Source organism: Canis aureus, chromosome 8, assembly GCF_053574225.1.
Source record: "Canis aureus isolate CA01 chromosome 8, VMU_Caureus_v.1.0, whole genome shotgun sequence".
Lineage (NCBI taxonomy): Eukaryota > Metazoa > Chordata > Mammalia > Carnivora > Canidae > Canis > Canis aureus.
In genome coordinates this window covers 28,479,152-28,497,878 of record NC_135618.1, presented here as the reverse complement: position 1 = coordinate 28,497,878, position 18,727 = coordinate 28,479,152, and the positions used below count along the sequence as shown (strand labels likewise).

Here is an 18,727-nt window from a genome sequence, read left to right as displayed (position 1 = left end):
TTAAAGATTTTATGTGCTTATTCATGACAGACAGAGAGAGAGAGAGAGGCAGAGGGAGAAGTAGCTTGCCTGCAGGGCGCCCAATGTGGGACTCCAACCCGGGACTCCAGGATCACGCCCTGGGCCAAAGGCAGATGCTCAGCTGCTGAGCCACCCAGGGATCCCAAGAGTTAAACTTTAAAGACACAAGATGAAAGTAAAAGAATGGGAGAAAAGTAGAACATACCGACAGTAAGCATAAGAAAACAAGTGGCTATATTCATATAAGACAAAATAGACCTTAAAAGAAGTAGCATACTGGAGAGAAACTTTTCATACAATCAGTTGAAGATTTTAATGAACCTCTTAGCTACTGATAAATGTCAACAAAAATATTGATTTGAACAAAAACCATTTGGACCAAACTGATGCTAGATGCCTCCACCCAATAGTAGTAGAATAGACATTTTCAACAAAGTAGACCATATGCTTGGCTATTAGCCACAACGGAGTTAAGTTAAAAATCACGAACAGAGGTGTCCCAAATATTTGGAAATAAAATAATGCAGTTATTTTTAACTGAATAAAAACAAAAACATAAAATGTGAAAATGTGTGGAATGCAGATAAAACAGTGCTTAGAAATTTATAGCTTTAGAAGCCTATGTTAGAAAAGAAGGAAGTTTAAAAATCAATGATCTGTTTCCATCTTAGCTAGAAAAAAAGAAAAGCATATAAAACTATAAGCAGAAGGAGGGAAATACCATCATAGCAGAAATCAGTGAAATAGAAAATGGGCAAACAATAAAATTAACAAAGCCAATGAAATGTCAAAAATTTTAAAGGCTAACAACAGTAAAAGTTGCAAGGATATGGAGTAACAAATTTGCCTGCTCTTGGTAGGAATATAAATTGACACAACTACTTTGGAAAGTAGTTTTCAGTTTTTTATAAATTAAATACCATGAACTAGCAAGATCGGTTCTAGGTATTCACCCAAAAGAAATGAAAACATTGGCAAAATAAATTGTACAAGAATGTTTATAACTTTATATGTTTATTCATTCATAGCTCCAAACTAGAACCAAGCTCTCTATCAATAAGAGAGCGGATTTTAAAAGTTTGCTATATTTTACAATGGAGTATTAGCAATCAAACAGAACAAACCATTGACTCCTGCAACATGAATTTTAAAAAGATGTTAAATGAAAGAAGCCAGACAGGAAAGAGACTGTGTAATTCCATTTATATGAAATTTAGCAATAGAGGGAACTAATCAAAAGAAAACCGGGTTTGCCTGTGGAGTGAATGAAGATTGGAAGGGGACAAAAGGGAACCTGAAAGTAGTAGAAATGTTTTGTATCTTGATTGGGTATTGGTTGTATGGCTATAAACATTTACGAAAATTTGTTCAAATATATGGATTCAGGAACTGCATTTTTTCTGTATAAAGATTGCCAGATAAAATAAGGCACCCAGTAAAATTGAATTATAGATAAATAATGAAAAAATGTACACATATATACATTTCTCATTCCATACTTGGGACACGTTTATACTAAGGAAATTGTAATTTGTTTGAACTGAAATTTAACAGGCTCCTTATTTTAATTTGCTAATTCTGTTGAGACTATTCCATATATAATTTAACCTCAATTTAAATGAAATTGTTGGGGCGCCTGAGTGGCTCAGTTGGTTGAACATCTAACTCTTGATTTTGGCCCAGGTCATGGTCTCAGAGTCCTGAGACCAAGCCCCACACTGCACTGAGCATGGCTCCTGCTCAAGATTCTCTCTCTCTCCCCTTCAACCCCTCCACCTACTCGTGCACTCCGTAACTAAATGAATGAATGAGTGAATGAATGGATGAAATTGTAAAATGAAAAATGTGCATTATTTATCAGAAAAAGGAACGATATTATCTTTGTTTTACTATCATGAAATCGCAGGGTTTGGTAGTTAAATTAGAAATACCTGAATACTACATTCATTTACTTAGCAGTTTCTAGCGCTTTAGTAGTAAATTCTCTGAAACCACTCCTATAATCTAAACACAAAACAGTTTCAACACCAAAAAACTCCTTCCCACTATCCCTTTATATTCATGCCTTTACCCATCCACTTTTTAGCAATTATATGGAGAGTTAACAAATTCACATTAAGGGTTTTTGTTTTTCAAGATTTTACTTATCTATTAGAGAGAGAGAGAGAGAGAGCGAGCATGAGCAGGGGGAGGAGCAGGCTCTGCACGGAGCAGGGAGGCAGATGCAGGACTCGATCCTGGACCCTGGGATCATGACCTGAGCTGAAGGTAGAAGCTTAATGAACTGAGCCTCCCGGGTGCCCTTCACATTCAGGTTTTTATGTGACATAGAGTCTATTTTTCTAGAGAAGACAGGAGTGGGATTCCTGGGTCATATCGTGAATGCATTTTTATAAGAAACCACTGAAATGATTTGCAGTGTCTCTATCATTTTGCATTCCCACCAGTACCGTGAAAGAATTCCTGTTGCTCTGTAGTTTTGTCAGCATTTCATATTGGCAGTATTTTTTATTTTAGTTATTTTGTAAGTGTGTTGTGGTATATGTCATCATAGTTTTAATTTGCTTTTGCCTAGTGACTAATGATGTTAAAATCTTTTCATATGCTTGTTATTTTTATATCCTATTTAATGAAGCATCCATTCATATCTTTTAATTTGGATTGTTTGTTTTCTTATGCTTAAGTTTTGAGCATTCTTTACATATTCTGGATACAAATTCTTTGTCAGATTCGTGATTTGCAAGTCCATAGCTTATCCTTTTATTCCCTTAAGCATGTCTTTGGTAAAGCAAAACTTTCATTTTGATGAAATCCAGATTATCAGTTTTTTTCTGTGTGGATCATGTTTTTGTTCCTATGTCTAAGAACCCATCATCAAACTGAAAGACAGATTTTATTCAATGTTTTATTGTAAAATTTTTAGTTTTGCATTTAGATATAATTTTAGAGTTTATTTTTCTATAATGTGTGGATTTTAATGTCAAGGTTTTTTTTTGGCATAAAGATGTCCAAGTGCTCCAACACCATTAGTTTTTATTTATTTATATTTATTGATTTTTCATCATTAGTTTTTTAAAAAAACTATCTCCATTGAATTGTTTTTTGCACCATTGTCAAAAATCAGTTGGCCATATTTGTGTGGATCTTTTTGCTTTTTGTTGATTTATTTTTCTTTCCCTTCTGTGATACCACACTATCTTGATTACTTTGGATTTATGGTAAATCTTAAAAATAGGTAGTGTGATTCCTCTAATTATGTTCATCTTTCTCAAAATTGTTTTATATATTTGAGTTCTCATGCTTTTCCATATAACTGGTTGATATCTGTAATAAAGCTCATGAGATTTTCATTGAAATTATTTGATTATGATGCATTTAGGTGTAGATATTTTGGGGTTTGTCCTTTTTGGAGTTGGCTAATAGCCTCTTAAATTTGTAGGTTTATTCACCAAGATTGGGAAGTTTTTGCCATCATTTCAAATGTTTTTCTAGCACTCTCTGATTTAGCACTGTATTCAGAGTATTTCAAAAATTTTTGCAGCACTGATTCAGCACTGTATTCAGAGTCCTTTCCAGGACTCTGATAACATAAATGTTACATATTTCTTGTCTCCCACAGGTCTCTGAGATTTTTTTTCCTGGTCTATTTTCTCTGCCATTCGGAGTGGATAGCTTTTATTGGTCTATCTTCCAGTTCATTGACTCTTTCCCCTGTTCCATTTGCTGTTGAACCCATTCTGTGTGGTTTGGTTTATTTTTGTTTTGTTCTGTTTTGTTTTTTTAGTAATTGATATAAAATTTCCATTTGGTTCTTTTTTCGGTCTTCTATTTTGTTTTAATATTTGTTGCAAGATTCTTTTTTTTTTTGCAAGATTATTTCTGATGGCTTGTTCGAGTATTTTTATAATGGCTGCTTTAAAGTCTTTGACAGATAATTCTAATATTGATGTCATCTCAGTCTTATCTGTTGATTGTTTTTCTTCCATGAGTTGAAATTTGTGTGGAGTAATTTTTTATCGTAGTGTGGACATTGTATTATGTTATGAGATTCTGAGTCTTAGATTCTATGGAGAATGGCAATCTATTTGTTCTAATAGGTAGTCAACTTGGTTAGGTTCAGAATATAATTACCAAGCTGCCTTCTGTGGGCTATGGTTCCAATGTCAGTTCAGCTTTCAAAGACTGTAGCTTTGTTTGGATCTATTTCAGGTTTGCACTACTCAGTATGGGACCTAAACTCTCTGGGACCTAGTTGATTGGATAGTTTAGGTTGTTTTTTTTTTGTTTGTTTGTTTTTAAGATTATATTTATTCATGAGAGACAGAGAGAAAGAGGCAGAGACATAGGCGGAGAGAGAAGCAGGCTCCATGCAGGGAGCCTGATGTGGGACTCAATCTCAGGACCCCAGGATCACATCCTGGGCTGAAGGCAGGTGCTCAACCACTGAGCCACCCCGGCGTCCCAGATAGTTTAGTTCTAAAGGTGTTTTGGTATGCTGAATAGGATCACATCCAAGCATTAGTGACTTGACGGTATTCTTTGGAGTTCATAAACAACTTTATGAGTAACTTCTCATAAAGTTACTCAAGTTTTAGAGTAACTTCTTGTTACTCTATTGTGTGGCTCTGTCTCATATCTTCATGACTGAGCCTACATCCTGACCCATGTGGAGAGACAGAAAAAAGCAACAGGGTCTTGTTCTACTCTTTTGAAACCATAGCTCCACTAAACAGAAAAACCCCCTCCTCTTGTATTGTAGCTCTTGTGGGTTTCCATAGTTCTTGGCCACTACTGCAGAATTGCTTGGGAGAAGTCTTTGGAAGCCAATAGGAAGTCTTTGCTCCAACTACTAGAACTACAAATGTAGTAACTTTGTCTTGTTTTGAAGTTCTGTAGAAATCTATGATCTGTGTACAAATTATTGCTCAAGGGGAAGTAGTTATGATGCACATACAGGACAGATAACCCCTGTAAAGTTAAACAGCAGTTTGATATAACATTAATGCCTATGGTGGGAAAACAGTGATGGCTCATTAGACAGATATTATTTTACTTATCATTTTGGAAGTGGTATGATATTTCCAAAGTCCAAGCCAAATGGTAGGATTTTAATTGCTGTAAAACTGTACTATAACTGAATGTGAATCTGAATTTCGTGTTTATTTATACAGTGTCACCCTTTTAAAATACTATTTCTGCCTACATTCATGAAATATTCTTTTGAATGCTTTTGTTTTTGCATTGTTTTTAATCCTTTGGTTTTAGCAGTGGCTCTTACAAGAATTTTTTACATTAACCATTTTCCCAGGAGGAATTAAACTTATTAAATTCATCCATTTTTCCAGTAAATTTTGATTGCCTAAAGTGTGCCAGACTCAATGCATTTGAGTATGATCTTACTGTTACCATTGTTACTTCTCTTGGTTTTTAGGAATTTAGCAGATAAAGTTGAAATGTACACTTAAATGTTAACAGCATGTGCTAAGCCTGAACTTTATGGTAGACATTTTTTTTTAACCTAGAAATAGGGCTGAATGAACCAATAGATTGTTTGAATTAACTAGAATCCCATTGCAATACTGTTGTCTTAAATTTCCGTCCTTTTTACAGAATGAAAAATACTAAATTGCTCATTCTGTCTATATCTATTGGACCAGTTGGCCTCTCCCTGTCTGCTGTTTCTCTGGCCTAGAGTAATGATAAGTTTATTGTCATACTGTGGGTAATAAGACTGGGTAAGGAGGAAAGGAAAAGCATTATGAGTTTCTAAAGTTGTTCAGAGGAATTTGTATTTGATGAGCATTAGGGAACTGCTCCAGATTCCTGAGCTGGAGGATTGAAAGTGAAAACTGAGAAGCTCACTTAGTACAACACAGGGTGGCTTCTTGGGGAAGGAAACAAGTCTAGATAAAGATTAGGTGAAGTATTATAATAAGTAACTTGCTTAAATCAGAATGTAAACAGAGTAGGCTGCTCTGAGGCAGTGGTTAGGGTCACTGTAGAGTTTCCTTAGGCCAGAGGCTAATTCTAGAGAACACAGGAAAGGCAGGGAGTCCCTGGCAGGTGCTCTAGATCTAATAGGTCAAAGTCCAGTGTGCAGAAGGGCCAGCAGAAGGTAATCAGGAAGTCAGGCTAGAGGAAATGTTTTCAGAGTGCCTGGGCAAAGATCTGATTCAGCAGAAATTCCTCCTATTTCCTGCCTTAAGGCCAGAATGTGTTTGTGCTGATGGCTGGGAGAGGGGTGCCATGGAGGTGGCTAAGCCAGGCCTGGGAAGCTATGTAGTTCCACATAGTGACCGCACGTCGTCAATGACACCCTGGAATAAGACAGTGGGGATGGAAAAGGGCAATTTAAAAGATTTCAAAGGAATGAAGGGAAGGACTTTGACACAGGGAATTTAGTAAAAGAAAGGGACAAAAGCAATATTTAGATTTCCAAGAATTATGTAAGGGATTCTGACAGAAATTGGTAGTTGAGAAGAGATTTGGGTGGAAAAAGTTTATTTTCTTTGTTGATTTTGAGATGTTAGTAGTTCTGCCACAGATGTGACGAGAAGTAAGCCTCTGAGGGCCTTTGATTAACTTCTAAAAAATAAAGACCGAAGCCATGTTAGCAGGAGCTATGGAAATGGTGGAAAGAACACATTAGAAGCACAGTCAGACCACAGAAAGTATTCATCAGCAGACGCACCAAGTATAAAGTCCATATTGTGAGGCAGAGATTGATAGGCTGTTTTGCTAAAAGAATATGTCTGAGAAGGTGGGAGGAATGAGATCTAGGGTGGAGAAGCTATTTTTTTTTTTTAATGCTTCAGATCAGAGGGAAAAATTTGGAAAGATAACAAAGGCTCATTTCTGGTTTTGGCCTTTGTTTCCTATAAATTAAGGTCATGCATAGAGGATGAGGTAAAAGAACAATTTGGGGTTAATGCAAATATCTAGAAATAAATACCATGAGATGTGTTTATAAGGTAAAATAATGGGTAGGAAACTGGGTGTTATACTATTTGTTGGCAAATTGAATTTAAATAAAATATTTTTAAAAAAATGGATAAGAGCCACAAGGGGACCTTCACATGTTAAGACCTTTCCAATCTCCTAGCACCTGCTCCCTCTGGTAGTTTTCCTGTTTCCTGGTCCTGAACACCATTCTTTCCCTTTCATTCCTTAAGTCCCCCAGTACTGATTCCAATCATTGTTAGGTTCACGATGTTCTTTTCAATTTATCAAACTGATATGACACAATTCAGGTGAAGATTTTGAAACAAATTTTATTGGAAGAATTTTGATACAATTGTTTATTCTTTTAAATACATCTGAAGTTAAAATATATACATGAATGTCTTCAAGTAGAAAAAAGTGGAATATACATGATGGATTTGTTGTATTATACTTAGGCAAATCGTAATTGCTCACTTTAAGCACATTCAAACCAAATTACAACACAGTCCTAGAAATCTGACATTCCAATCTAGCCTTGTACTCAGACGTTTGTTTAGAAATGTTTTGATGCCATAATCTTCACCAAAGGGAAACAAACCCAAGTTTAAACTTGGCCGTATAGTTAGAAACCATTAAAGACAGGGAGGTAAAGTGTTGTAGGGGTGTTTAGAATATACTGAGAAGGGGTTTGGCAATTTTTAATTCACAGTATTTCTGATATAAAAGATCCATTCTCTTTGCTGACCAAACTCAAAAGTGCTGGGGCAAAATACCACTTGAGAAGAAATATCACTGAATTTTTGCCGTTGGAGGAAGCAATGGGATTACTTGGCAAACTCTTGACAGGTTACATCTAGTTCAAAACAGAATCTTCATTGAGGCTAACTGATGCATGATATGTGGTACATACACAAAATTCAAATACTAAGATTCAGAATAAAGCTTTTTTTTTTCACTAGTAAAGGGGACATTTTACCGTAGCAGCAGCAATTAAGAGAGATGAAAAAATAAGAAATATAGGGTGTACTAAAATTTAGCATTCAGAGGGGAAAAAGAGAAAAAAAAAAAGGATAAAAACTATTCTAGGAATATTTAAATCACTAAATGAATACATGTAGTGTTTGTTTTTATAGAAGCACCTTCATGATACACCACTCAAGGAGTTTTGGATAATAATAGATCCGGGAATGAATGAAACAAGGTATGTTCTATGCAGATCCTTAAAGTAATAATATAAATATGGCAGTTTTCCACAGAAACCAAGGAGGCAGTATGGTGTCTCATTTGGCAATACGTAATGTAAAAATTCAAGTGACTTCCACATTGAGCTTCCACAAGTCCTAGTTTTGCCAAATTTCTATCCAACAACATGGATCACATCTCTGTATGTCTACTGTTCCTGGATTAAAATTGAGAAGCAGCTCACAGGGCTCCTTGAAAAAAATGGCCAAAGTGGATACGAAGTCACTTATTTGTGCAAAAATGCCAAAGAAAAGCTGAGGCATCTTCTGTAATAAACAATAGATTACTGGTTCTATCTGGCCCCAGCCCTTACATTTGTATCCGCTACTATCTACAGTATTTACTCACTAGTTAACCAGCACTTACTGCGCATGTGAGTTCATACTAAATTTGGGGATAATGCAATAGATGATGAGACAAAGACATTCTTTTTTACAACCTTTCCAACATCATCAGAATTGCAGATTCTAAATTTTCAAAGCCATGGGAAACGTTCAAAGTTCAATACTATCATTAAGCATAGATTACTACTGATTATGAAACAGATTTCTTCCTGGAAAAGGTGTCTATGAAATGCAATGTTGTACATTCTCAGGTCCCTCTCAAGCAGCAAAAATTATTTGTACTTCTTGAAAGCTAATTCCCTCATCAATTAAATTAACCTCTGTTAGCCAGGATGAATTCAGTTTCTCCTTACTTACACTGGCAAGGACTCTTCAGAGTCTGTCCCTTCTTTTAAGCAGCTTACTGTGAACATCAATAAAACTTTTTTTTTTTTAAGGTTTTAAACATACTTAAAGGAGATCTGCTTACTCTTTTGAGTCCGCACAGTTTAAATTCAATGCAAAGGTAGGAAATATGGAAATAAGCAGGAGAGCATGAATGAAGGAATGAGTTTAAGCCATGTATATGGAACAACTGCTATCCCATAATCAATTTTGTCACGGTAATTGTTTGCTGATTTTATTGAAGAGTCTGTTCAAATGTGCTACAACTTCTTTGATCGCTAAACCTCGGTAGAAGACACACATAAAACAGAGTAGTCATCAGAAAAAGCACTGGATTTAAGGTCAGTGCATTACCACTGGCTATCCCTCAGGCAAGTCATTTAAATTCTCCTACAACAGCTTCCTCATCTGTAAAATGTGGTTATGAATTCCTTCCCCAGGGAAAGAATTTGAAAATGCTCTGTCAATCATAAAAGCAGGCAAGATTTCTTTCTTTACTGAAATGTGAGAATTTCAAATGTGACAACGACATGGCAAAGGCCACACAAAGACACAGGAATACTTAATGAAGGTGGACTCCCACCCTTTCCATATAATTTGTAGTCGGGAAATGGTTGGACACAAACCAAAGAGGCCCTTATCAAAAAGACTGACATCCATTTGGCCTTTAAATATAACTATACTTCTCTGCAGATACTTTTGATAGATAATTTTTCATTGTATGTAAGTCTATCTCTCGATGGTAGAGATCTGGATCACTAAGGCTTCTGGTGGGTCTTGTCTTGAAACAATATTCTTCCGTTAATAAAACTTTTAATGAGTATTCTTCAAAAAATAAATTTTTCCCCCAAAGCTCTGTGAACTGGAAAATAATTTCTTTTTTGAAGATGGTGACAGAAAAAAGTTCAATTTTATCAAGGTAATGCTTTCGTGTTGAAAGTAAGCAATTTAACATTTGGCATTCTATTGAATTAAAAGACTTGTTTTGTTCTGTATTTCATTTAATGCCCAATTTTGTGTGGCTCTGAGAATGTTAAAAATCCAAAAGCCCCGGTAAGTGAAAACTAAAGTGTCAAGACTGAAATGGTTTGACCTGTGAGAATTAGCCTGGTTTCTGAAAAGTACCAGCTCACAGAATATATACAAAATAAAGAAAACTAAGCAATCCTTAAATTGGATTTAGCCTTGGGCAATTAACAGAAAAATTCACTCCCAAGTTAAAAGTATCCAAAGCACAGATGTCATCATATTTTAAAAATCAGGAATTGGTTTCATAAGAGTAAAAAAGTAAAGGAGTACAAAAATTATATCTTCCATAAAGAATATGCTAAACCTCGTAATGGAAATAATATTCTAAACCTCGTCATTACTTATGAAAAATAAGACAATAAAACTCCATTTATAAAGTGCCTTAATGTACCAAAAATGGAGGTCAGCTTTCCTTTATTTACAAATGCTTTTTCATCACATTTACAGAAAGGCAAATATTACACTGAGAGGCAGCACAGTAGAGTAGAAAGAACTCGACTTGGAGTCAGAAGACCTGGATTTTGGTCTTGGCTTTGCCACTAATTACCTCTGTGACCTTGAGTAAATGACAGCATTTCTGGGCTTCATTTTTCTCATCTGTAAAATGAGAGGTAGAACGAGACTGCTTTTAAGGACAGTCCCTCAGATGTAAAATTCTGTGTTAAGCAATCAAGTATTTTTGATCTTACGTGCCAGCGTTGTAGGAGGATGCCACCGTATTAATAATCTTTAGAAAACGGATTATTCCCTAGTAGGTGAAAACGCTGTGGAACGCTGGGCACCCGCCTCGGAGTCGCCGACTGGGCTGCTCTGTGACGGTGCCCAGGCCCAGTATTTTGCTGGCTGGTGTGGGCGCGGCGGCTCGGAGATGCGATGCCGAGCTCCTGCTGCCTCGGGCCTCTGCAGAGCCAGCCTGGTTCCCAGGAGGGAGAGCAGGGGCAGCAAGGCGGCATCCTGCGCACCGCACCGCAAGGCCTGCGAGCGCGCAGCCTAGATTTTAAGACACAGAGATAACGTAGGTCTATTTCGGTTTGGGGATGTTTACTTAGCAAGGTGATTCCCCCGCAGCAAAACAAATTTGTTCTCCAGAGAATATTTGGATTTTTCAAATACTAGCAGAACTATGGAGAGTCAGGCCCCCGTGCCCACCGCCACCCCAAAAGTCAGCTCAACGGCACAGCATCTCAAATCTACTACATCGGGTAGCACCTGTCAGTGGAATTATCCACGTGAGCGGCAGGTCTGTGCCAAAACCACCTAGAAGACAGACTGTTTGTTAGAACGAGAACAAAACTGCTTTTTCGCACACTAATTTGTCACTGCCACGCACACGGGTTTCAGGACATTTAATTAAAGCATAAAAGTCGACGCCAACCTGCCAAATGACAGGAGCTGGAAACCTCTCGGAACAGGTGCAGAGCTGGAGTTCCACGGCAGGCTAAGAATCGGCGCGCTCGGCCGTATCAGAGGCAGAGGCACACGGTGTGCACTTGTGTCCCGCGAGCACAGTCAGGGGCTGCCTGCTGCCACGAGGACTTCGCGCGGACGGGAGGGCTCGATGAAAAGCAGAACTGCAGCTTCACTACGCACTGGGCGCGGTCACAGGCCAGGGCAAGCCCCGTCTCCACAGGTGAACAATCCGTACGATTACATATCAGCTTTTAAAGGCACACATCCAGGGCTGCCCGGGGGCTCAGCGGTTGAGGGCCTGCCTTCGGCCCAGGGCGCGATCCTGGAGCCCTGGGATCGAGTCCCACATCGGGCTCCCTGCATGGAGCCTGCTTCTCCCTCTGCCTGGGTCTCTGCCTCTCTCTCTCTCTCTCTGTCTCTCTCATGAATAAATGAGTAAAATCTTTGAAAGAAAAGAAAATAAAGGCACACATCCAAGCATTTTCCACAATATGCCGAAACCCACAGACTCTCCCAGGCCTCTATCAGGCTCTGCTCTGAAGCGGACGCACACTTCCAAATGACCACTTACACTTACAATGAAAAAGCAGCACACGGCCAGGACACTGCCTTGTATACTTTCCCTCCTAAAACGTCGCAACAACTGTCTTGGTTAAACACATTCTACTGCAGGAATTCTTAGCTTTAGAACTGGCTGGCAGTAAGTAAGGAGGCTTTGAGAACACTGCTTAATCCGCAAAAAGGAGGCTGTCAACAGCTCGTAGTAATCCACAGCAGTTCAGAGAAACATAAAGAAAGTTGTCTAGTTTTCCTAATACACTTTAGTTCATAAATTGTAGATCGGAAACTGGGAGAAAGAGACAAAATCAACAGTGATTTCTACCTCCTCGGTGAGAAAAGGATCATGGGTGTACGTTCTGAACAATTGTTTCCAGCCTACAGAGTTTTTTCTCCCAAAGAACTTTCAGTTTTTTAAAGTTAAAAGGGAACATACATTATGATAAAATGAAGAACAATGGGTAAATGTCTATCCAGATCAATATTTCTTCAAAAACAGAGAATATCTGACTGTTCAAGCACTTGTCATCTCAAATCACAATTTTATTTTTCAAATACACAAGAACCTAGAAATCAACTTATTTATTAACTTCTAAGATACCTGTTTTTCACAATTGATCTGTATCTTCAATAGTTCAAACTCAATAAAATGCTTTTAGGATTTCTTAAAGCAACTGTATTTGTACAATGCTTGCACCAGAAAATAAAACTTGGCATTTGAATGACTTGGCATTTGAAGAATGAAAAAACAAAGTAACGTCACAACCATTTCTGTTTTCACTCTACATTGCCTTTCATTAATAAAATCCATAGGGGTGCCTGGGTGGCTCAGTCGGTTAAGCATCTAACTCTTAATTTCAGCTCAGGTCATGAACTCAGGGTTGTGAGATCCAGCCCCCTGTGGGGCTCTGCACTGGGTGTGGAGCCTGCTTAAGATGCTCTCTCTCCCTCTGTCCCTATGCCCCTCTGCTCTCTCTCCTCTCTACCTAAAAAAAATAAAAATAAAATAAAACCCATAAAAACAACAAGGAGACGTATAGGGAAGTTTTCACAGACACAGTAGCTTTCAGAGAAATTTGGGACTTAGCAGATGCTTTAAGTAAGTCAAAATAATCGTGTATATAACAGATGCATTTGCAAAGTTTTGAAAACACAGTCCACAGAATAATTTAATGTGATAATTGATTTAGAAAGCCAAACACCTTGTTTTTTTGATGATATAGAGTAATAAGAGGAAACTTCATATAGTTAAACCTATGCTGGAAGTACACAATCTGTATACATCACTTACTAAGTCTTACTTTGTACAGATTATAGAACCATCCATAAAAAAAAAAAAAAAACATATGCATGACCTTTGATGGTACATTTTTATGCTGGCAAATACATTTTCTGATACAAAGGCACTTTGAAAACCCAATATGGTTTGGTTCATAAGTTTGCAAGGTACAAACAATTTTACAAACATAAGATTATACCGAATAATGTCAACCATTGTGACATTATATATAAAACAATATCCATTTCTTTTTTTTTTAATAACACTAGTTTTGTGGAAATGAAAGCAGTGGTTTCCAGCAGCTTCAGTGAAGACATTTCCAGATGACGGGAAGCCCATCAGTTGAATTCTTACTGACTAGGATGACCACTACAAGTAAGGGCATTTTTGAAATGACCAAAAAAAAAAAAAAAAAAAAAAGTAAACAAATAAAAAGTAACATCCTGGAACAAAACTGCAAACCTCAGAAATCAAAATGATTTGGAGGGAAGAGCACAAAGACAAAACCAAAAGTCCAGGAGAGATCCTCTTAATTCTGATCCCTTAGCCGTGAGCTCCCGGCAGAGCACCAACTTCTGAGGCTACCTGGCCTACTTGGTGCTGGGAAATTAGAGTGATGATTTTTCTGTTTTAAAAAGCTAGGTACAAGGTTTTGGATTGTACAGTACCGGAAATATCAGGTCCCCCAAAAAGGATCATTTCTTTTCATTCATTACATGGCTGCAAAGTCAATCTGTACATAAAGCTGTCTCACTCCAGCCTGAAAAGTTAAAAAAAAAAAAAATCAGGAAATCAGACAAACCAATAGCAGACTACACATTTCAGAAAAGTAATAGAAAACAATCTCATTTTTTTTTTTTTTTAAAGGAAAGCATTATTTTTCTTTTCTGCCTCTGGAAAATAATTCTCCATTTTTCATCAGAAAGGGCCAGTAATTTTATCTTAGAAATAAGTACATTCATAATTGCAAAAAGATCCTCCATTTACCTCTACAGAAGAAAGCCACGCTACTGATTACAAACCGTGTCCAAGTGAAATCTGGAACAATGAGGTTACGCAGCTTCTATCACTCTGTTAGAGAACACGAAAGTGCTTGCCTAATTGGCTACTACAATCATAAATCGATCCAGTCTCAATTTTCCTGGGATGGATGCTTAGTAAATACTTAAGTATGACCATCTGTTGGTTATTTAATTACTTCACATTCTAACGCCTCTCTTCAGTTTTGGATATGAACCTGCTGTTCAAGGACTGCTCTCAGAATTGCTCCCAGCTCTCCGATATTATTTTTGTGTATTTGCTGCCTACAGTTCCTTTTCTCTCTTCTCCCTTGAACACATTTCAACTGAACTACTGCCACCCACCACTTTGCAAAGCTGTTTGTCAAGGTCACCTCCAAGTTGCTCAGATCAGTGCTCATCCGTAGGGCCTCTTAGCATTTACTCTGGGCAACAAGGACACAGGCGCTCACTCTCTCCAACTGACACGCTTTCTCTGGCCTGGCTTCTGGCGATCACTCGCTGGTGACCCTTTACCTCGATTATCAGTCTTCCTCAATCTCCTTTGCTGGTTCTTCCTTCTACCTTTGAGCACTAAGCACTGCAATACCCAAAGGCTCAGTACTCAGATTCCTTCTTTTTCTACATTTGCTCCCTATCTGATCTCATCTAGTATCCAGACCTCTGGCACCATCTGTATGCTCACACCTCCCCTATTTACACTCCTACACTGCAACCCACCTGCCATCTACCTGACAGTTCTACCTGGGTGTCTGACAAGGATTAAAACAGAGCCAAACAAAACTCTTTCCTCCCCTCAAGCCTGGTGATCTTGTATCTTCTACAGTTCCATCCTTTATGTTACAATTTAAAGACCTTTTTTTCTCTCACCACCCAACCTATTAGGAAAAACTTGCTTGCCTTACTTTCAAATAGCACAATCCCAGAATCTGACCACATTACATCACCTCCATTGCTGTGTTTACTGTGGCTCACAGTAAACATTATATAATGTTTACATTATATAATGTAATCTCTACAAAAAAAAAAAAAAAAAGGATTTTCTCATTTTTTCATTGCTGACTCCTAGCACCTCAAATAGTGCCTGGCACATAATAAGTGATCAATAAATGTTGTTTATTAGATGAATAGAAATTCTACTAAATTCCTTCTTTCAAATAAAAATAACTTTTTAAAATTAAAAATTAAAGCATACAGTAGCTATAATAAGCATTTTCTTTTCAGTACCATAGAATGAAAGGTAAATTAGAATATTAATGGAAAAGAAAAAAAAAAACAGAGTGGGGGATAAAAATCTATCAACACTACTTCTTAGCATGTTTTTTTTTATCCTAGCATAAATGGATAGGCTCTGCACAACACTAATGAATGTGTGAGAAGAGCAGAGAATATTCAAATGGAATAAAAAGCTGGTTAGACCCTAGAAGGTCACTAACATAGAAAACATTTTAGCTTTCTTGCCTTATTAAAAAAAGAAGTAAATAAAATAAAATTTAAAAATCCTTGCTGTGGTCAAGTTAAAAGTTGTTATTCAAAATTGTTATTTGTTCTTCAAATTTATGGAAACTACACTTAATAGCAGCCTTTCCTTGAAGAGGCTTATGGCAGGAAAAAAAGAGCTTAATATCCGTATGATTTTTGAGCTAAGATTTAAAACCAAACCTTAGTTTTTCTCATTTTAAAAGCATTGAAAGATACCAAGTCTACTTATTTCACAAAACTGTTATATGTTTATCCAAAATTTGACAAATATTTAATAAACCCATGTTACATCTCAGGTACCACTGTAAGGAATATATGTGAATATATGAGAAAGGATTTCATATGCTATAAAAGGCTATTAAAAATTATTATGATTCATCCTAAGTCTATTTGATTTTACTCAACCTAGATGGTCTCCAAAATAACTAAGGAACTCTCCTTTGAAATTCTTGTGTATCTAACCCTAAGGAAAAAAAAAAACAGCTACTGCCCAAGTAAATTGGCTTAATTCCTTTTCTCTCTTAACAAAATTGTTAATGAAAGTAAAATGGTCAAAATAAGTTGGGCTCCTATTACTGTGCCTGCCCTTCCCTCACCCCCAGTCTCAATACAATGAAGATGATAATAAGAAATGAGGTTAGCCCAAGGCAATAAAAAAGAGGAAAAACAAAGAGGCTAGGTAAATTGTTCTTTGCATAATCATGAGTTAATTACTCAAGCTTATATCTTTCCCCTGAGGAGCTACAGCTTTACATAAAAGCTCAGTCTGACAGAAAAAGTCATTTTGCTTCAGCCAGCTGTCCTGAGGGGGATGGCTTCAAGTTTTCCAGCTTCCCATGTTCCTTTCTCAATGTCCTTCAAAGTAGAGAGAGAAGCAGAATTTCCAAAGAATCCTATAGTGAGTCACCTTCTCCCTGAATGCAAACTAGGTTTTCTATACAGTTTATCCAGACCATAAATACGAGACAAATACTTCAGCAGATCAGAACAGGTCTTGGTTGCGTCAAACTTGGTACCACTGGGTACCACTGGGCCGGCCCCAGGAGTCAGAGCCTAGCCTGGTCTTTAAAAGCCCTTTCTTTAAAAAGTAAAAACCGTATCATATTCATTGTGTCTTACGCCAGGAGAGTAATATAAACCATAATTCAGTCCACACGTTTTAAAATCGTTAAGACTATAATTTTTTAAAGATTTTATTTGAGAGAGACAGAAAGAGAGCAAGCAGAGGCAGAGGGAGGAGGAGACGCAGGCTCCCTGCTCAGCTCAATGTGGGGCTGGATTCTAGGACCCCGAGGTCATGACCTGAGCTGAAGGCTGCCGCCTAACCCGCTGAGCCATCCAGGTGCCCCAAGCCTGTTCTTTTTAACGCCCGGGCTCCTAAGAAAATAAATACTAACTTGGTGCCCTAGGCTTATAACTATTCAATTCAATGCTGTGGAAAGAAAAAAAAAAATCAGAAGCAAAAGAAAAAAACAGAAAGGAAAAAGAAAAATACACAAGAATATGGCTGTAGAAAATTACTGGTTTATACTAACAATTCCACAGAAACGTTCTACTTTAGTTCCTGACGGAACACGTAACATTAATCTTTACGCTTTTAAAATGAGGCCTTGAAAATTGCCTTAGTCTTTCGTGTGAAACCTAAACCACCTCGGAATTAGTGAAACGGTGAGTGAATGTGACAAAATTACACGTCGCGAGCAGCAGCTTGGGCCCGGCTTCCTTCCGTGAGCCGCGAACAGCAGCACCTGTCGTGGCTGAGGCGCGGGTGAGGCGCGGGGCAGCGGTCACAGCGCTGGGGGGGGCTCCCCAAGGCCCAGCTGCCCCCCCGCCCCCCGCCTCTATCGACCTACCAGCCCGACCAGCGAGGGCTCAGCGAGGGCTCGAGGCTCGGATTAATACAAACCACAAGCCCAGGGCCTTGCTGGCCTCCCCCAGGCTGTTCGCGCCGCCGCGCCTCCTCGGGAGGTTGGGTTCTGGCGACCCGGGATGGAGGGGGAGGGGGAGGGGGAGGGGGAGGGGGATGGGGAGGAGAAGGGGACGGGAGGGGGGAGGGGAAGGGAACGGGAGGGGAAGGGGGAGGGAACAGGAGAGGGAGGGGGAGGAGGGGGAGGGAAAACGGGAGGAGGAGGGGAGGGGGAAAGCGGGAGGAGGAGGGAAGGGGGAGGAGGGGAGGGGGGAGGGGAGGGGAGGGCAGGCAGGCGGGCGCTTACCCTGCCACTTAGGAAGGATGACGACCTTCCACAGCCCGGAAAGCCACGAGCACGGCGGCGGCTTCTCCCAGCCGCTGCCCAAGCTCCGGCGGCAGGAAGGGATCAGCAGCTTGGAGCACGGGGAGGTTCCCGAAACTTGGGGAACTCCTATTTGGGCATGTGAGGAGGCTTTCTGGTTCCTTCCTGGGTATCAGGGTGAATTCTATTTTGAGGCTAGTGGATAGGACACAAAAAGCTGCAGCAGGAAGCTGGGGGCTCAGGATTTATAATATGCAAAACAAATAGGCAGGAGAGGAGAAGAGATGAAAGAAACCAAGACCGAAGTCCTATCAGGGAGTAAATAGCATGACTTAGGCTGGATTGTCTTCTCTGCTTTGTGGAACTGAAGAGGGCAATGAAGCGGAAGTACATTCGAGATTTTTCTTCAAACAGTATTTCTAACAAAACAGTATATTAAAAAAAAATTAACAGATGATATCAGCAAGTTTGAGAGACCCATAATAGGTTAAATTGCCATCTTAATCCAGTATCCTACTTTCTCTTCCTGTTCATAGACTAAATAAATATAAGTTTTGTATTTCATCAATTCCCAACCAAGAACTCATTTTTAAAAAGTTAGTGAGGGGAGAATGGGAGAGAGAACTTTTTCTATGCCAAAAGAAAACCCTGTAGTTTAAAAATTGGATTATCCCTTACCTAATAATCCCGAAGAAATCTAAATTCACCAATTCACTTGTTTTACTCTATTCATGCACACACAGCCTTAGCTGGCCATTAAAGGCTGATACCATAGAAAATGAGAAT

At 38.6% G+C, this 18,727-nt stretch overlaps 1 protein-coding gene across 1 annotated transcript in view; it reads right to left on the bottom strand.

The window, feature by feature from the left end:
• Positions 1-7,272: 7,272 nt before the first annotated feature.
• The window catches only part of SLC30A7 (solute carrier family 30 member 7), a 91,091-nt gene continuing 79,636 nt past the window's right edge, over positions 7,273-18,727 (bottom strand). Inside the window, exon 11 of the mRNA XM_077905620.1 lies at positions 7,273-13,969. Coding sequence (XP_077761746.1) covers positions 13,922-13,969 — 48 coding nt within the window. The 3' untranslated portion in view covers positions 7,273-13,921. The remainder of the gene's footprint in view (positions 13,970-18,727) is intronic.